We start from the raw sequence: 22099 nt of genomic DNA, 5'->3' as shown, positions 1-22099 counted from the left end.
CAAAATGCGCAGAATCACTATACCACCACATAGAAACAAGATCGAAAAGTAACTATCCTCGAGTGTGACGTGGGACTAGTAGCCGGGACTCTCCAAGAATCTGTGTTTCATCTACCTACTACTTGGCGAAGGAAAACCATTTTGTGGGGTGGTGAGTATTGGAATTCAGCGGGTATAGGAAAAGATAGTACATGAAAATAACATATAAATAGAGAATAAGCCAACAGTATACAGTCTCATAAAGGGAATAGCAGATACTACCATGATGTTAACTTAAGTATTCATACCTAAAGACATATCCTAGGCTAACAACAGAAGGTCAGGAGTAGTACTAATCTGCTACAGTACTGCTCATAACTACAGAGGAAATAAGTGAGAGGTATCCATTTTACCAATAAATAAACCAGAGTCTAAACCCCTACAACGAGTGTATATCTCAACATAAGTAAGCAACAACTACATAAACTAGTGCCAGCAGCAGAAGCAAGCAACAACAGCATAAACTAATCACAGTAGAAAAAGTAGCAACAACAGCATCAGCAGATATAATAATAACAGCGTATGCACGGATGGTCACCCCGTCCACCTCTCGGTACCACGACCCCTGTATGGTCGAGAGGCCGGATCAATGACAACTGTACCACCCAAAGGCCGCCACTCCTCTCAAGTGACCGGATGGACAGGTGCTAAGTAGCTATCTAGCTACTAAGCGAAGGGGATCTCTGCTACTCACAACTCCAACTACCACTACCCATGAGTGGCCGAGTGCGACACGACAGGACAAGAGGCATCTCTTCCAGCTACCACTACCCATGAGTGGCCGAGTGTGCGGCGCGGCTCGACGGCTCACTCCCCCACAAGGAAGAAGTGGTCGCCTGCATGCATGCAATGACATGATGCGTACAATGCAGCGGTCATCATATAAACATAAGCTAAAATCAGGTATAAGGTATACTACATGAAACCAGCACGCTAAATACGGTACATAAGTAAACAACAAACAAAACATACAAGGTTGGTATATAGTATCTGTCACGCCCCAGAGGAGTCCCTGTCCGAAGAAATTTCGGCAGCACCTCCCCTGTACGGCGGACAATCTGACACTTTCTACATACACAATATACATCAGCCACAGGCGGCTGGAATATATACACACAACCACGCAGTTATATATATATCATCAGCCACACGGCTGGAATAAAACCAACACAACGAAAATGACAGAAACCCAATACAAACCAAAGCACAAAAACTGCTAGCCGGCTAGGCTTACACAACCAACAACAAATACAAATTACCACATAACAACATCAACACTCCAAAAACAAAACCGAAGTACAGAGCTAAACAAACTGATCAACATAACCATATCCATATACATAAAATGAGTATCATAATATCGATGGTCAAATACGAAGATCTAAAGTACATAGGTCAGATAGGATATCAAAAACCTAGGTCCTGAACATAACAAGCATGGTATATCACTACTTCTCTGAGTATATATATATATATATATATATATAATCATGTGGGTACTAGCATAAAATGCATATCAGGTGAGCAAACAGGCATGTTACAGGTATCCAAAAGTGACATACCGAAACAATGACGAACATAATTATTACTAAAAGCTATGATCTACTAGACATATCAACAAGACATATCAAAAAGATAAGTCAAGGTACCCACCTCCAATAGAAAGGTCCAATCCGAAATAGATCCCTCGTCGAGAAACCGTTTCGAATCAAAGTCCTGCAGATAACATGATATACAATTTAGCTAATTTTATAAACAACAACTAGCTAAATCCAACCCAATTTAATTAGGAAAACCCTAATCAATCCATCATTAATTAATCCTAATTAATCTCCTTAATCAATAATTCTCAATCAACACAATCATTTTCTTTCGCTGATTAACTTACGATTAGTAATATGATCATCTCTAATAAATCCAAGGATTAAATCTAATCCAACATAACTCAACTGTACTTAATTCATCACAACTACAATAGATTAAGCCTTCCATAATTCTATTAGGTTAAGTTAAACATGAATCCATCATAACTTACCTAAATCCACATCTAACCAAGCAACTGCAGATTACACATCTCCAACATAATCCGATACAAATGCATATCTCCAAATATTCATAGAAATACAACCAAAACTCCACACATAGCTTTACACCAAAAACATTTATTAGCAATGAGTGGTTACCTCCAATGATAGTCGGTAGTAGAATACTCCACTGCTCTTACCCTTTGAAGCTCTAGTTGGAACTTCACAGAAAATCCACCTAAAACTTGTCGTCGAAAACCCTAGATTGGCGATGGCAGCAAGCTTCTACACAGCCGGAAGCTTCCATACAAATCTTCTTGTGGCCGGAAAAATGGCGTCTGTCGGCTACACTTTGGCTGTGCCAGAAATCAACAGTGGCCTGGCATCTCGCAACAGAACAGAGGAAGAAGGCACTGCTCTCGGGTGGAAAGAGGTGTCGCTCGGGTCCATGCGTGAGGAGTAACACTAGCCCTAGCCCCCCTTGTGTCGATCCTTCTCCGGTGACCACAACCCTTGCGCCAGATGCCGGCGTCGGTGTCGGGGACGGAAGCTAGGGCAGAAAGATGGCAGCCGACATTGGGCGGCTAGGGCACGAACACTAGGCAAAGGGAAGGTGCTCGGCTGCCGGCGCTCAGAAGAGGAGAAGAAACTCGACGATGTGTCGGCAGTAGGGCGCCGGTGCTGCTCTGTTCGACCTCAAGTGGCGGCAGCGCGAGAAGAGAAGAGGTATCAGGGTGTCGGCGCCGAGAGAGAAAGATCTAGGGCTCGGTGGTTCGGTGTGTGGCCGGCGACAGGGCTTTTCCTTGGCTCTCATCGGGCGGCGAGGATGGATTGGCCGAGAGGAGGAGCCGGCGGTGCTCTCGTGGCAGTTAGGGCAGAATATCGGGAGAAGACAACTCGGCGTCGGCGCAGGGGTTCGGCGGGGGGAGAAAGAAATAAGAAAAAGAAAAGAAAAAATGTATTTATAAATAAACATTTCCTCACTTAAATGGGTAGCCCAAACAGGCTTTTCCTGGGGCCCTATTTTATCCCCGTAAACTCGTCCATACGAACTCCGAAAAATTCCCGACAAATTTCCAAAAATTCCGGAAAAATCCCTTATCATTATTTGCCTATTTTCGGTATTTTACATTCTCCCCCACTAATAAAAATTTGGTCCCCAAATTTCAGTTATCTACCATCAGCAAGTACTAACAATAAACAGAAAGTATAAATGCTGAACGGTAACCGAATCACATACCTCAAGTGAAAAGATGAGGATATCGAGCTCGGATCGTATCCTCAAGCTCCCAAGTAGCCTCCTCGTCTGAATGATGCTATCATCCGACTTTAACTAGCCGGATAGTCTTGTTCCGCAACTGACGCTCTTTCACGTCCAAAATCCATACCGGAATCTCCTCATAAACAATGTCAGGCTGAACTGGAACTGGAATATCTGCCAGCACATGCGTCGGGTCGGATACGTATCTCCGCAGCATAGATACGTGGAATACGACGAAAACACCTGCCAAGGACGATGATAGCGTCAACCGGTAAGCTATTGCTCCAATCCTTTCCGAGATCTGGAAAGGTCCATTGTATCGCGGAGCTAGCTTACCTCGGGGCCAAATCTCTTCACTCCTTTCGTGGGTGAAACTCGCAGAAATACATAGTCGCCAATAGAGAACGCTAGGGGTCTGCGTCTCCGATCAACATAACACTTCTGGAAATCCTGCGCCTCTAACATTCTCCGTCTGATAATACGGACCAACTCTTCGTTCTGTTGTGCTCTATGAGGTCCCAACAACTAGGCCTCCCTAACCTCATCCCAAAGGGTGGGTGTCCGACAAGGCCTACCATACCACGCTTCAAACGGTGTCATCTGGACAGCCAAATGCAAACCGTTGTTGTAGGCGAATTCTACCAATGGCAAATGGTCCTCCCACCTGCCTCCAAAATCTAGTACACAAGATTTCAGCAAGTCCTCTAGAGTCTGAATGGTCCGCTGTGACTATCCATCTGTCTGAGGATGGAAAGTTGTACTGAAACAGAGCTGCGTTCGCAAGGCCTGCTGCAGACTCTGCCAGACACGAGACGTGAACCGGGGTCTCTATCCGAAATAATACTCAATGGGACACCTTGTAATCTGATGATCTCCCGGCAATACAGATCTACCAATCGATCCAGGAAATCTGTCCTTCAAATAGCTAAAAAGTGCGCGGATTTAGTTAATTGATCAACGATTACCCAAATCGCGTCTTGGTCTTGTCATGTCCTCGACAAACTCACCACAAAGTCCATAGTAATATGTTCTCATTTCCACTCAGGAATAGAAATCTGCTCAAGTAAGCCGGCAGATCTCTAATGCTCGGCCTTCACTTGCTGGCAGACAAGACATCTAGCTATAAAATCCGCGATGTCTTCCTTCATGTCGTTCCACCAATAGAAACACCTCAAATCTTGGTACACCCGGGTACCGCTTGGGTGGACAGCAAATCATGAGCGATGAGCCTCCGAAAGTAACTCCTATAAGACCGGATGAAACTGAAGTACGCATAATCTGCCTCGGAAGTATATAACACCCTCCTCGTCTCGTGTGAACTCGGTCTGTTACCCGTAAGCTATCTGGCTGCAAATAAACTGCCAATACTGATCAGCAGCATAGGGCTATTGGATCCTCGTCCTGATCGACGACTGAGCAACCATGGTAAGAAGAATACCCTGCTCTGTCCATCCCTGCTCTTCAAGGCCCAATTCGGAGAAACCTTGAATTAAGTCTGTGACAACAACTCGGTGGCAAGCTAAAGTCCCTCTGGACTTCCTACTGAATGCATCGGCAACCACATTAGCTTTTCCTCGGTGATAGTCAATCGTACAGTCACAATCCTTCAGGAACTCCATCCATCTCCTTTGTCGGAGATTTAAGTTCCTTTTAAGTGAACAAATATTTGAGACTCTCATGGTCCGTGAGAATCTCAAATGTAACGCCGTATAGATAAGGCTGCCAAATCTTCAAGACACAAAATAATGACGGCCAGCCACAAGTCATATACTGGTAGTTCTACTCATGCTCTACAACTGTCGAAAAACATAGAAGACTACCGTGTCGTGCTGCACCAAAATAGCGCCCAAACCCTGTAGAGACGCGTCGGTGTAGAGGACAAATCCGTCCTCTTCATAAGGTAAAACCAAAAATCAAAGCCGACACTAGTCTCCGCTTCAGCTCCTAGAAGCTGGTCTTGCATTCCTCAGTCCAAGTAAACTTCACGCCTTTCATGGTCACGCGTGAAAGTAACATAGCTATGCGGAAGAAACCCTCGACGAAAGGTCTGTAATATCCTGCGAGTCACAAAAGACTGCGGATCTCCTACACTGATTTCGGCTGCTCCTAACGGTAACAACCTCTATCTCCTGTGGAACCACGGTTCACTCCTACTGGTGACCGTGTGTCCCAAACATCATAACAAAAGACAACCAAAATACACACTACTGATCTTCACATATAGATGTTCTCGTCGAAACATCTCTAGAACTATGCGAAGGTGGTGTACTTGACTCACCTCAGATCCGTAATAAATCACAACATCGTCAAACAAGACAATGGAAACCGATCCAAACATTCTAGGGATACCCAAATCATCGAGTCCATGATAACATCTAGGGCACCTCAAGCACTAATGGTAAACCAAGACACATAATGTCCGTATCACAGACATTCCTAACCATAAGATCCTCAACAATAAACAGATCTAATCACCAACGATATATAATCACCAAAGAATAGAACCTCCAGTGTGAGAGCAATGCTCTATCACACGAAATACCACATATGTGGGAGCAACGCTCTACCACAAGAAATCCTCCATATGTGGGAGCAACGCTCCACCACAAATAATCCAAAATATGTATCCACAATAAATATGGGAGCAATGCTCCGCTACAAACAATCCGCAATATGTAGGAGCAACGCTCCACTACAAAACAATCCCTAAATATGTGGGAATCCAGAATAGGTGGAAACTACGCTCTACCACAAACAATCCATAACATGTGGGAGCTACACTCTACCATAAACAATACATAAGTGCCCAAAGCACCTAACTATCTAGCTAGAGACTGCACAAGATCTCTCTACCACAGATCACTGTGGGTAGCCTAGGGTATAACCACCCAGTAAGCAAATCAAATCCATAGTCAACTCTATCATCCTCCTAGTGGGTCGGTCACCCACTAATGGGAGAATTAGTTGACAGGGTAAAACGACCAATATCATAATGTAGACATTTAATATTCTACATTTAACATAGGTAGAATTATCATGATGCTACCAACCATACATCTGACACACGTGCACACACAACATATGTATGATCGACATAATCCTCCGATTAGTACACACCAAAAATACTCACATCATAGGTATAAATCACCGTGATACCCCCAACAATGCATACCGAACCTGTGTGCACATATCAATATAGGTATAATCGACAATACACCTCAAACAACACTCACCTGACATATATACACATATGCCAAGAGTATAATCAACGTATACTTCCAATAAGGCATACTAAAACCCAGGTGCATTCACAAATCACACAAAATCAACAAGATACCTCAAATATCACACCAAACACATATGTACATACCACAACACCGATGTAGTCGACAAGATACTTCCAACATGACATTCACACCCATGTGCACATACCACGACACAGATTTAAATCGATAAGATACCTCCAATATGTCAATCAAGCACGTACAGCTAACTAAATAGCTATAATCCACAAGAAACCTACCATAACCATATCTAGATGGGAATACCCACACTATCCACAAATGAACTATCCATCATAGAACTCCTTCAACTCATAACAATCATATGTACACTTCATAGATATGCATAATCAGCATATTTAATCCAATCTATCACACAAATCCTATGTCATCTTCTAAGTTATCCAATTAGGTACATACAGTCTAAAATTACAGTACCCATGGAATAGGATACATCGATCCTCTATCAACTGACCAAATCATCAATAGTATATGGTTAATTCAATCCTTTCCCACGTCAGTATAAGCTAGATACTCGATGTGCTCAAGATATCCAACTAAGCACAACAACTCGAGATTCAAACATTTAGAAGTAAAGTAGGTCAATCCCCTACTGTTCGGGTCAACAAAACTAATCGGTCATCTACTAACCAATCAAGAATAAATAAAGCCTCTACAAGCATCTAAGGTAAATCGATCACGACTACCCAAGTCAACAAACATCAATCTATCTTCTACTGACCAATCTAACAAGAATAAATCAATTATCTACGGATGAAATTAACTAAGATAACATGTTATACTACTGGCTAGGTCAACATAATGATAGATTTCTATCCACTACCCAGCTAATAAAAGCAAAGGCTGGTATGTGCCTCAATCTGCTAACCAACTAGTAATAACAGAAGCTAAATACTACTGGTGTATGATATAATAAATCACCAGAAACTGAAACCCTTAATCTCTATCAAGGTCAACCATCATCAGGGTTTTACCTAATACATAAAATATATGCTATCTCAACTAGACAGGTACTAGTAAAGAGTGCAAATACACGTCATAAACCATAATAGTGAACAGGGCATAACTAACCAAAAAGGTAGGATAACATATACCAACATACCTCCTATAGCTTGGAGATGTCCTGCTGCCGCCAGGTCCCGAAAAATCACATCGAGAAAAATCAAAACACGAAATCCGAAATACAGGGAAAATAAGACTCGTAAGTCGATCTCTGATACCAAATAAATTGGTATCAGATAAATCTCGAAAATCCAAAACACATAGCAAGTATCGTATACCTGCTCTAATACCACTAAATTGTCAAGCCCCAGAGGAGTCCCTGTCCGAAGAAATTTCGGCAGCACCTCCCCTGTACGGCGGACAATCTGACACTTTCTACATACACAATATACATAAGCCACAGGCGGCTAGAATATATACACACAACCACGCAGTTATATATATATCATCAGCCACACGGTTGGAATAAAACCAACACAACGAAAATGACAGAAACCCAATACAAACCAAAGCACAAAAACTGCTAGCCGGCTAGGCTTACACAACCAACAACAAATACAAATTACCACATAACAACATCAACACTCCAAAAACAAAACTGAAGTACAGAGCTAAACAAACTGATCAACATAACCATATCCATATACATAAAATGAGTATCATAATATCGACGGTCAAATACGAAGATCTAAAGTACATAGGTCAGATAGGATATCAAAACCTAGGTCCTGAACATAACAAGCATGGTATATCACTACTTCTCTGAGTATATATATATATATATATATATATATATATATATATATATATATATATATATAATCATGTGGGTACTAGCATAAAATGCATATCAGGTGAGCAAACAGGCATGTTACAGGTATCCAAAAGTGACATACCGAAACAATGACGAACATAATTATTACTAAAAGCTATGATCTACTAGACATATCAACAAGACATATCAAAAAGATAAGTCAAGGTACCCGCCTCCAATAGAAAGGTCCAATCCGAAATAGATCCCTCGTCGAGACACCGTCTCGAATCAAAGTCCTGCAGATAACGTGATATACAATTTAGCTAATTTTATAAACAACAACTAGCTAAATCCAACCCAATTTAATTAGGAAAACCCTAATCAATCCATCATTAATTAATCCTAATTAATCTCCTTAATCAATAATTCTCAATCAACACAATCATTTTCTTTCGCTGATTAACTTACGATTAGTAATATGATCATCTCTAATAAATCCAAGGATTAAATCTAATCCAACATAACTCAACTGTACTTAATTCATCACAACTACAATAGATTAAGCCTTCCATAATTATATTAGGTTAAGTTAAACATGAATCCATCATAACTTACCTAAATCCACATCTAACCAAGCAACTGCAGATTACACATCTCCAACATAATCCGATACAAATGCATATCTCCAAATATTCATAGAAATACAACCAAAACTCCACACATAGCTTTACACCAAAAACATTTATTAGCAATGAGTGGTTACCTCCAATGATAGTCGGCAGCATAATACTCCACTGCTCTTACCCTTTGAAGCTCTAGTTGGAACTTCACAGAAAATCCACCTAAAACTTGTCGTCGGAAACCCTAGATTGGCGATGGCAGCAAGCTTCTACACAGCCGGTCGCTTCCATACAAATCTTCTTGTGGCCGGAAAAATGGCGTCTGTCGGCTACACTTTGGCTGTGCCAGAAATCAACAGTGGCCTGGCATCTCGCGACAGAACAGAGGAAGAAGGCACTGCTCTCGGGTGGAAAGAGGTGTCACTCGGGTCCATGCGTGAGGAGTAACACTAGCCCTTGCCCCCCCCTTGTGTCGATCCTTCTCCGGTGACCACAACCCTTGCGCCAGATGCCGGCGTCGGTGTCGGGGACGGAAGCTAGGGCAGAAAGATGGCAGCCGGCATTGGGCGGCTAGGGCACGAACACTAGGCAAAGGGAAGGTGCTCGGCTGCCGGCGCTCAGAAGAGGAGAAGAAACTCGGCGATGTGTCGGCAGTAGGGCGCCGGTGCTGCTCTGTTCGACCTCAGGTGGCGGCAGCGCGAGAAGAGAAGAGGTATCGGGGTGTCGGCGCCGAGAGAGAAAGATCTAGGGCTCGGTGGTTCGGTGTGTGGCCGGCGACAGGGCTTTTCCTTGGCTCTCGTCGGCCGGCGAGGATGGATTAGCCGAGAGGAGGAGCCGGCGGTGCTCTTGTGGCGGTTAGGGCAGAAGATCGGGAGAAGACAACTCGGCGTCGGCGCAGGGGTTCGGCGGGGGGAGAAAGAAATAAGAAAAAGAAAAGAAAAAATGTATTTATAAATAAACATTTCCTCACTTAAATGGGTAGCCCAAAAAGGCTTTTCCCGGGGCCCTATTTTATCCCCGTAAACTCGTCCATACGAACTCCGAAAAATTCCCGAAAAATTTCCAAAAATTCCGGAAAAATCCCTTATCATTATTTGCCTATTTTCGGTATTTTACAGTATCTGCTAGATATCATTGATAGCAACAAGAGACTGTATGGATATAAAAATGAATATCTCAAAGGTCGTTTGGAAGTATCAAGCACAGGAAAAATTACGAGTGGAGTCAAGGTAAAATAGTCCTTATCCAAAATAATTCATGCACTAAGTTCAAAGAAATAAAGAATCAAAGTAAGAAATACCCGCCTTTATACGTAGCTCGTGTCATGTAATCTCACGTTGAGACGCTCGTCCCAAACAAAAATCCTGCGATCACATAGTGTATGATATAACTAATCAAGTATGAATTAGTTAGTTAAATCCATCATGAACCAAATAGCTAACTAAACCCTAATCTGCTTGTTAACCAAACCTTTAAATCAACCATCTATCTTCCATTAATAATTAATTATCTATTAACCTATTATCTAACCTTTGATTTAATTGCTTTATTTATTGATTAATCACACAAAACCCTAATCAATCAAACTCACAGCGACGGTGGTAACAGCGCCATGGCTTTATTCATTGGCATACCTTCGTCATCTTCTTCCGACAGTACTAATCGGCGTTGGCAGTAGCGTCGGCGTCGATGTCGGCATCGGGAGGAAAACCAGTAGGGCAGCGCCATGGCTATTTGCGACCGATGGCGCGCACAGCGACGGTGACGAGCTTTCGAGCAGCGGCATCAAATCGTGCTATGAAATAGCGCCTCAAGCGGGGGACGCGTACGCGTGGCCTGCCCATGGTCGGCAACCCATGCACCCGGCGGATAAGGCGGTGGTGGTCAGGCATAGTCGTGCGTCTACGGTCTCCCACACGTCGGGTGCTTGTGGCGACCGCGGTGCCGACGGCCCGCGACTTCGGCCACGCGTGGAGGGGAGTCGACATTTCTTCTCCGACGGTAACTCACGGCTGCTGGTGGCCGACGCGTAGGAGAGGAGGACTAGAGGTGGTGCACTAGCCCCGGCTGCTCGCGCAGATAGAGGGCAGCGACGGCAGCGCGATCTGTTAATCGCACGCAGATGTTGCGCGAGAGAAGACGGCGGAGAGAGGAAGACAACAAAAAGTAGATAAATAAATAAAAAAAATAAAAATAAAACCTAGGGTTTGATTATTAAAACTTTGGTTTATATATCCCATCAACTCCCACTTTAATTAGGTGTTCTAAACAGGCTTTTATCGGATCCATGAGTGCATCCCCTCTAAATACGCCATCCGACCTCCGTTTAAATCCCAGAAAATTTTTGAAAATTCCTAAAAATTCTAATAAGAAGATTCGCCTATTAATCTTATTATTTAATTATTATCTGATTCGGTATTTTACATTCTCCCCCCACAAATAAAAAATTTGGTCCCCAAATTTACTACTAACTCAGGAATCATCATCTAAGGATAACAACCAAATAACACACCCATATACTAGTCCATCATAGTGTCATGATCAAATTCTTAACTGAAAAGGATGCTTCTATGGTTTATGGACTCATCTTGCTTTCGCTGCGCCACTCTGATATTCTACCTTCACTTGTTGACACACAGAGGATCAGACTTCAAAGTTCACAATATCATCCTCTGTATTTTCCCTTTCCATAATTGTTATATATACAGGGAGCCTTTAGACCTATGTAAGAATAAGTCGGTCTCCTACTGATCAAGCTAATAAGAGTAAATCGATACTCTATACATCGGGTCCATAAAAATATCTAGGGCACTGTAAACCTAAATAGCAATAACAAGGGTTTCTCATGTCCGTACAACAAACATACCCAAAAATAAGATCACTGGACCAAAGTTTGTAATCTAATCTTCAACTAAAATCACCAACTCCATAAATATCATGGTATTATACTCTTTAAGTTACCATCAACATCAAAGGCTAAATAATAGACCATCAAGTCTAACATCCACAAATAGATCATAAAAAAAACAACATATCATCATATCTGATCTAACCAATGACTGACCCCACAAATCGCACATGGTATAACACATAGTACAAACAACTAAACAAGTACACATGGTATAAACAACTAACCAAGTACTAACAAAACTGTATGATAACGGTATAACACATACCTCCTATAGCTTGGAGATTCCTACCTGTGCTTGGTCCCACAACTCGAGAGTCACATCGAGGGATCAACTTACAAAGGGAAAACAAAATAATCAGAACACTGAAAATCATAAATCGAAACAAGATCAAAATTTCAAAACACAAAACATAGCATTTGACTCGAACCATGCTCTAATACCATAAAATTGGTATTAGATTAACTAAAAAAAATCCAGAACACGAAAAAACAATCAGACATCGAAAACCCGCTCTGATACCACTAAATTGTCACGCCCCCAGAGGAGTCCCTGCCAGACAAAAATCCGGCAATATCTCCCCTGTACGGGGGACAATCTGAAGCATTACTACATACAAAATATACATCAGTCACACTCGGTTGGAATATATACACAATAGAAACAACATAATCATGCAGTTAATATATGCAGCCTACCCGGCTGGACATGAATAAAACAACCACACAGTTACTATTTAGCCCACATGGCTGTATCAAAAACACACAACCACACAGTATAATAACAGCCCACACGACTGAAAGTAAACGCAGCGAAAAGTCATAAAATAATACGAATATAAAACCAACAAAGTCACTAACTAAACATACTTGCAACCACCACACTAGACTCCAAAATCCACATCGACTTATTGGAAAAACAAAATGCGCAAAATCACTATACCACCACATAGAAACAAGATCGAAAAGTAACTATCCTCGAGTGTGACGTGGGACTGGTAGCCGGAACTCTCCAAGAATCTGTGATTCATCTACCTACTACCTGGCGAAGGAAAATCATTTTGTGGGGTGGTGAGTATTGGAACTCAATGGGTATAGGAAAAGATAGTGCATGAAAATAACATATAAATAGAGAATAAGCCAACAGTATACAGTCTCATAAAGGAAATAGCAGATACTACCATGATGTTAACTTAAGTATTCATACCTAAAGCCATATCCTAGGCTAACAACATAAGGTCAGGAGTAGTACTAATCTGCTACAGTACTGCTCATAACTACAGAAGAAATAAGTGAGAAATATCCATTTTACCAATAAATAAACCAAAGTCTAAACCCCTACAACAAGTGTATATCTCAACATAAGTAAGCAACAACCACATAAACCAGTGCCAGCAGTAGAAGCAAGCAACAACAACATAAACTAATCACAGTAGCAAAAGTAGCAACAACAGCATCAGCAGATATAATAATAACAGCGTATGCACGGATGGTTACCCCGCACACCTCTCGGTACCACGCCCCCTGTATGGTCGAGAGGCCGAATTGATGATAATTGTACCACCCAAAGGCCGCCACTCCTCTCGAGTGACCAGATGGACAGGTGCTAAGTAGCTATCAAGCTACTAAGCGAAGGGGATCCCTACTGCTCACAACTCCAGCTACCACTACCCATGAGTGGTCGAGTGTGGCATGACAGGACAAGCGGCATCTCCTCCAGCTACCACTTCCCATAAGTCGCCGAGTGTGTGGCGCGGCCCGACGTCTCACTCCCCCACAAGGAAAAAGTGGTCGCTTGCATGCATGCAATGACATGATGCGTACAATGCAGCGGTCATCATATAAACATAAGCTAAAATCAGGTATAAGGTATACTACATGAAACCAACACGCTAAATACGGTACATAAGTAAACAACAAACAAAACATACAAGGTTGGTATATAGTATCTGCTAGATATCATTGATAGCAACAAGAGACTGTATGGATATAAAAATGAATATCTCAAAGGTCGCGTGGAAGTATCAAGCACAGAAAAAATTACGAGTGGAGTCAAGGTAAAACAGTCCATATCCAAAATAATTCATGCACTAAGTTCAAAGAAATAAAGAATCAAAGTAAGAAATATCTGCCTTTATACGTAGCTCGTGTCATGTAATCTCACGTCGAGACGCTCGTCCCGAACAAAAATCCTGCGATCACATAGTGTATGATATAACTAATCAAGTATGAATTAGTTAGTTAAATCCATCATGAACCAAATAGCTAACTAAACCCAAATCTGCTTGTTAACCAAACCTTTAAATCAACCATCTATCTTCCATTAATAATTAATTATCTATTAACCTATTAATTAACCTTTGATTTAATTGCTTTATTTATTGATTAATCACACAAAACCCTAATTAATCAAACTCACAACGACGGTGGTAGCAGCGCCATGGCTTTATTCATTGGCATACCTTCGTCATCTTCTTCCGACAGTATTGATCGCCGTTGGCAGTAGCGTCAGCGTCGATGTCTGCATCGGGAGGAAAACTAGTAGGGCAGTGCCATGGCTATTTGCGATCGATGGCGCGCACAGCGACGGTGATGAGCTTTCGATCAGCGGCATCAAATCATGCTACGAAATAGCGCCTCAAGCAGGGGATGCGTACGCGTGGCCTGCCCATGGCGGGAAACCCATGCACCCGGCGGATAAGTCGGTGGTGGTCAGGCATAGTCGTGCGTCTACGGTCTCTCGCACGTCGGGTGCTTGTGGCGACCGCGACGCCGACGTTTCTTCTCCGACGGTGACTCACGGCTGCTGGTGGCCGACGCGAAGGAGAGGAGGACTAGAGGTGGTGCACCATCCCCGGCTACTTGCACAAGCAGAGGGCAGCGACGGCGGCGCGATCTGTTGATCGCACGCAGATGTTGCGCGAGAGAAGACGGCGGAGTGAGGAAGACAACAAAAAGTAGATAAATAAATAAAAAATAAAAAATAAAACCTAGGGTTTGATTACTAAAACTTTGCTTTATATATCCCATCAACTCCCACTTTAATTAGGTGTTCTAAACAGGCTTTTATCGGATCCATGAGTGCATCCCCTCTAAATACGCCATCCGAACTCCGTTTAAATCCCAGAAAATTTCTGAAAATTCCTATAAATTATAATAAGATTATTCACCCATTAATCTTATTATTTAATTATTATCTAGTTCGGTATTTTATAGATTGAAACTTGAAGAGTTTTGAGTTACCTTGCACTGTGCACAAGAGACTTATGCTTGAGCCATACTTAACTTGTTTCCATGATCATGCATGTTAATGAAATTTTTTGATAGAGTTAGGAGAGCGCATTAGGGATATGAGAGCATTGTAAAACATATGAATTCAGATTGTAGCATTTTGCTTGAGGGCAAGCAAAGGTTTAAGTCTAGGTTGTGATGTGCATAGATTGTATACTCTTGTTTAGCATGTTTTGACGCACATTCACATACTTTGAGCATGCTTTCTCTATGCATTTTCGTACTTCCAACTTTCCTTTCAGCATATTTACTCTTTTTGTTCGGAGATCTGCTTTTGTGCATTTTCTGTATACAGGGGTCGAATTCGGTGAAGGATTCATGTTTGAGGCTAAATCTGCAAGCAAAGCTAGAGAGGAAGGCGTTGTTCCTGAACTTCACACGGCCCTGCCATGGGGAGTTGCCCAGGTCGTGTGGAGATCCTTGGTCGTGTGGTTGCAACAGAAAAGGAAGTGGCCTCGGTCGTGTGAACCTCACACTATCGTTCCAAGATTTGAAGCCAAAAGAAGCCTCGGTCGTGTACACCACACGGTCGTGCAGCATTTCCAGAGACCAAGAAGGCCCTGGCCGTGTGCGCCACACGGTTGTGCAAGGTTTCCAGAGGCAGAGGCAGTGTAAGCCGTGTAGATCTACACGACCATGCAAAGGGAGTTGTGGAAGAAGCATGTCACGGCCATGTATCACACACGGCCGTGTAAGGTAGCTAGGCAGAGAAGGGACTGGCCTTGGCCGTGTGAACCTCACACGGTCATGCCTCGGGGTCGTGTGGCGCCCAAACCTCCCCTCTATATAAGGCCTCCTTCATGAATTCAAGGGAGATCTTCTCCCTCTTTGGGAGAAATCAAGATTTGGATGTTTCTCCACCATCTCGGAGGGATTTTCCAGTGATTCAAGGGTGGATCTTCAACGCTTCGACTCCAAGATTGTGGATCGGATCCGGAGACAGTTCTTCATCATAGATAAGCTTTCTTTCTTCCTCTTCTTGGATTTAGGATCAAGAATGCTTGTAATCTTCCTCTCTTTGGATTTCTTTCCCCATTTTATGGAGTAGATTTCTTTGTTCTAGGATGGAGGGAGTAATTGTAAAGATGATTTGATGTAAAACTCTTGTGGATTTGTCAATTTTCTATTTCTATGATTTTGCCCCATTTGTATCAATTTGATCTTGTATGGATTGTTGCGATTGTGCCTAATTACCATGCTTGATTGAATGTTTGAATATCTTATGGATCTTGTAGAGATTGTTTCTCATTCGATTTTTCGAGGGGTGTTCGTGACAGGAACATGCCCGTGTAAGGGCATTTGAGGGACGATCTTGAGGGTGAAATAGGGTTATTTAAGGGGGTAGGATAGATTGTATGTGTTCATGTATTATATCTTGATGCGTTTGAGGAGTGATGAATTCTATGTTGATTATCCAGGGGCACACGTGACAGGCAAGCCCAGGTAAGGACAACATAGATTCATTCCTAATTGATCACATCTAGGTATAGATTTCAGTCCTAGGCCGATTGTCTATTGCAAGAGGGAATCGAAAACCTTCTACAAATGATGGGCAATTGAGAAATAAGATTTGGTAGATCATTTACATGGAAGAACCTTACAAAGAAATCAAAACGCCTAGAACACCCCTTTTATCAAAGCCCTTATTCTTGTTTGTTATTCTTTCATCTCTATGTTTTCCTTTGCATAGTTGCATTTAGCTTTTGATAATAAAATGATTAGTTATTTAGCTAATTCGTGTTGATAAATCTTTAGTGGTTATTCCAGACCCTGTGGATACGATATCATTTATTATTACTTACGGCATTTCCGTACACTTGCGAAGAGTCAACATTGACTTAGGACATTTTGTGCCATATTTCATTATTTCATTAAAGGGAAAAGGTTATGGTTATTATATTTATTTCAGTTCAATGTCAAATGAGTAAATATAATAATATCCTAGGGTAGTAGGTTCTAGTCTACAACATATCAATTAGCTGAATTGATAGTGGGATATTGTAGATATATAGAACACTACTCTTAATTATTCCTAGTCAAGCATTAATATATAAGGACAATATTAATGTGCTGAGACCAGCATGTTGGTCAACGGATGACTTAATCTCATAAATCACAAATATAAAATATCAGGTTGGCATATGGGTATATATTAGAGAATATGTACTGAATTAACCCGCCATGAGAATGTTTCATGGATCATTATATGAGTGTCATATACATTCTCATGTGACTATTGGTATGAATAGTCCTTAGACCTGAAGTTACTATGGTTCCCTACATAAGGAGTTATGTACTTTGGTATCGTCAAACGTCACCTGTAACAGGGAGGACTATAAAGTCAATTACTGGGTATGTGATAACTATCATTTTTGTGCTTTATTTTGGCTCTTATTCTTGGAATTTTTACCTTCTCCACTACAACAAAAATATTAATAAACAACGGTTAAAAACCGTTGTCATAGGCCCTTTAAAACCGTTGTAATTGGCAGTGTTGTTAAAAGTGGGGGCTACGATAACGGTTTTAAACCGTTGTCTTTGAATGAAAAGACAACAGTTTTGTAACGGTTTTAAACCGTTGTCTTTGAATGAAAAGACACGGTTTAAAATCGTTGTTGTTTAGAGCATTTTTACTACAGTTACAATCATTTTTGGGGCTACGACAATGATTTTTAACCGTTGTCTTTGAGGGTGATAGACAACAACAATAATTTTAAACCCTTGTCTTTTAAATTATTATCTTTTAATACCAATATATTATATTTCAATATAAATATATAATAAAAAATCATAATCACAAACGAAAGAATATTCTCCACATCAATGCCATTGAAAATGTTACTTATATAAGAATTACAATCACAAAAGAAGAAACATGTCTAATATTCAAATAAAATTTATCCCAATACAAATAAACAAATAAACTCTATTTATAACTAATGAACAATAGACAAAAGATTAGAAACTTGTGATGGTGGTGCATGCCATATAGGATTGCAAGTAATTATTATCAGCCCAAGCCCTATCACAATCTTCAACTTGTAGAATTTCATTGGACTCCTCTTTCTCACTTGCTGATTCTTCCATGTCAACCTTTTCCAATATTGTTCATTATCAATTCCATAATAAATCCAGTCTTCCCACACCAACTCCATCAAAAAGTCTAATCTTTCCACTCCTTTGATAAGGCACCAGGAGATCTCGACATATAAAAAATGCACATGAATACTCATTTTCATTGGATTAGGAGTCTCCAATACAGAAGCTGAAAAATGCACATATGAAAATGCTCACCCTTGTTTTATCTCGTATAACAAAGAGTAGCGTGGTCTTACGAGGACTAAACAGTCTCAGCATCACCTGTCATGAGGTAAACGAAAGCAACTAAGAAAAACTCAAATTAAAAGTATATGTAAAAAAGTTGTTGTAAGATGGGAATAAGATTAAGATAATGAAAGATAACCTGGAAGACTGTCTTTAAAAGAGGCTTGTTTGCCACTAGTTCTCAACTAATATCATGGCACCACCTATATCATAGAGGCAAATGCTCACCCTTGTTCTAGACAAAGGTAGCGACAAAATCATTGGTCAAAGCAATATATGATATGAACATTCAGGTCTAACACAAGCCATGTGAAAATTATAGAACCTTGCACCAAAAATAAGACAAAAACCTGAAGGAGAATCAGAAGTAACTAAGTGATTAAGTAATTGCCTTGAAAGAACGCTGAGATACAGGATGAGCACATGTTCCAGATCAAAGATAGATGCACCAATGGCAATTATTAGGTGTCCTTGGGGACGTCGAGCAATCCGGTTTCTAGATTCTTGAATGAACTTAGACACTTGAAGCCGTTGTTACCGGTTTTGTGTTCTGTGCGTCATTCAAAGCATCCTGTAAACTCTTTGCGGCACTATCGTAGTGCATAAACCCCATGAGCCAAAATTCATGGTTATCGACCGACACAACCTGGATATACTTTTCTGCAGGTTTCTTTTTGCTTGTTGATGAATTAGCAGATTTGAGCTGATGTAGAGGAATAGCAACCTGCTCAGGATCCAGGAAGCAAATTTGTAAATATCATGTTAGGATAGGACATTCAATTCAAAATAGAAAACTACAAAGAGCTACAAAAAGAAACTAAAATGTAGTCGTCGCTGTAGAAAGAAGTGTAGTTCAAAAAGAAAATAATAACTGGATCTTATTGGAATTTTTTATTAATGAAAATCATGTGGAATTAGTAAACTGTGTTCATGAGTCGTCTATGAATACTTAAATTACACATCAAGGGATAGAATTATTGATAAATTTTCTAAACACACTGAATATGCCCACAAAGTTTACTACATAACAATTGACAGATATGGAACTATATGATCTGACCGCATACCACCTATATACAATATCTGAACCTTGCTATGAAAGGTCATATTAGAAGTAATGTAGGCTAAGCTTTTGCATCTTGTCATCAAATTGATCCCTAGAGATTAAATTAGAATAAACAGATAGATTAAATTGGTATGATAACCAATTAAAAAATAACACTATATGAGACTACATAGGCATATTTGGGATACGTGATGCAAAATATTTCATATGCATGTAGACACATATGGCCACTTCAAATTCATTCTACATTATTCTTTTAGAATTCATTGATCATTATGTTGATGATTTTCTTCAGATATATTATATAGAGATGTACATGAGTTGTCTAGTTTAAAATTTTTTTATATATAATAACCAATTTTAACTTCAGAGTATAAGAAGCGCTACTAATTTTTGTAATCATCATCCATCTTAGAGGAGTACCATATAAAAATGCAACTCCTACTAGTTATAAAAGGTAGACCATAGAATCGACAAAGTGACATTAATTGTGAAAGGCACATAGAAGAGCATGGTATGTTAGCTTATGCAAAGGAAACTTCATGCTTGACTTAATGCACTTTCTTCTTTACAATTATATGATTATACACATCAAGGATCTACTGCAAAGGGTAACATTCCTACAATACTTTTGTTAAATTTTCAAAAAAAACAAAAAGTAAAGGAAAAAACCTAAAATTTCAACAAACTGGCAACCATAATCAATTAGTTGTTGTTGGCATGTGAGGCTGAAATTTTCCATGCATGGTGTGATACCTGAAGAATTTAGTCATGCATACTAGCAAAGGTTGTCTCATTTACCTGGGCAATAGCAGCATAACGAGCAAGTCCCCATGCAGCCACCATAACAGCCAGAGTAGAAGGTCCAGAAGGAATGCTAACAGCTGTTCTCCTGCAATTTTTTCTCAAGTAATTAGAAGATACATATCGACATAATTGGATCAAGTAAAATACGACAAAGCTAGTAAATAGGCCGTAAAAAACTATACAAACCATTTAGCAAAACGTGCGCCTTGTTTGTAATACTCAGCACATCTTGAGGCCAATCCATCCAATCCTTGGCACCAAGATTCATTGTTTGATCCAGGTAATGGGACCAAACCCTTGACAATGGAACAAAGAAAAACAAACTTCAACATTTCATATGAGTAAAACAGAAATTGTCATAACTTTGAAGATAATAATTACCTTATCAACCTTAATACCGGGCATGATTTTCTCATGGTGTAAGCAGTCCACGAACTTCTTTCCATCTGTGGTCGATTGGTATAGTGTTTCCTCATAAAGAATAGCCCCAGATATATATGCACCTAGACCCGAGGTGGTCAACAAAAGCTGTCTATAAGCTTGGCGGTTTTGTTCTGTATTCTCCAGACCAATTGAAGCAAGCATCTTTCCACATGTAGCATTTGATTCATCGATAGCAAGAATTCCATGCCCAAGTGAAGCAATAGATTTCTAGAATAGTAATGAGCAAGCAATTGGTTAAGAAAAGAAAAAAAAGCAGACCAACACTGACAATGTTTACCAAGCAACAAAACAAAATTTATAGAAAAGCAAAAACCAAAAATAGTGTACAAAATCCTGAGACAAATCTGCTTATTTTGTTTCAAAATAAAAGTGACGAATCATTCACCAATCTACATTGCTTGTTAATCATCTTCTCATTCTTTCTTATAGAGATGAATTTACACTACTTTACAAATGATTATCCTTCTATAGTTTTTCAAAAATTGTCATATGGTTGTGTGACAAATAAATAATAACGAACAAAAATATTGGTGTGGCCATATTTGGAACACTGTCAAGAAACTAGAGGTCGTAACATGATACAACCTATCCAATATATCATCCAACTGTATATCGACAAATATTAATCAAAGTGAAAAACTAGATGCTTGAAAGATCTAAAAATGAAAAAATTATGGAAAATTGACAAATATTAATCAAAGGACTACATAATGGAGAGAAAGAATAACAACATCTAATAGTTATCACACATTTACTGATTTAGGATTCAAGAGAAATAAGTAAAACCAAGATTTTTTTAGCAATATTCATTAAAAGAAACTTTTTCCCCCTCATTTCTGAAACAAGATCAACATTTAGTAAAGAAAAATCCGAATTACCTCAACACCATACTTTATGGCGACGCCTACAAGTGTGTCCAACTTGGATACATGATGCTCGATGTACTTCAACGCACAAGGAGACGAGGGAGGAGCAAAGGTATCATATTTTCTCTCATGGGAAAGAGATCCCATCGCTATAGGATGAATGCGACAAAAAAAAAAGGGGAGAAAAACTAGAATAACATCAGTTTCTTCGATCGGCGACGCAAGGAGGTGGAAGAAGGCGAACAAATCAAAATAAAAGAAAGAATTGGTAACACAAAAAAATCGATAAATGGAAAGTAATCTAGATTAGTAGATCTGGAACTCCAGATCACGTCCTGCTCTCCGTCGTGCACGCTCCCATGATCTGGACCCTCGCTGTCGCCCTGCGATC

General features: G+C 40.4%; 1 protein-coding gene across 1 annotated transcript; it reads right to left on the bottom strand.

Annotated features, from left to right (window-relative positions):
* Positions 1-19039: 19039 nt before the first annotated feature.
* On the bottom strand, positions 19040-21855 carry LOC121972371 (fructose-bisphosphate aldolase 3, chloroplastic-like). The gene is made up of 5 exons (XM_042524052.1): positions 21721-21855; positions 20780-21049; positions 20585-20694; positions 20393-20483; positions 19040-19249 (listed from the first exon to the last, which is right to left on the bottom strand). The coding sequence occupies exons 1-5, from the start codon at positions 21853-21855 to the stop codon at positions 19040-19042; spliced, it is 816 nt and encodes a 271-aa protein (XP_042379986.1).
* Positions 21856-22099: the final 244 nt, after the last annotated feature.

This window comes from Zingiber officinale, chromosome 4A, assembly GCF_018446385.1.
Source record: "Zingiber officinale cultivar Zhangliang chromosome 4A, Zo_v1.1, whole genome shotgun sequence".
Taxonomy (NCBI): Eukaryota; Viridiplantae; Streptophyta; class Magnoliopsida; order Zingiberales; family Zingiberaceae; genus Zingiber; species Zingiber officinale.
Note: the sequence above shows the minus strand (reverse complement) of the source record. Positions and strands in the feature narration are given on the sequence as shown.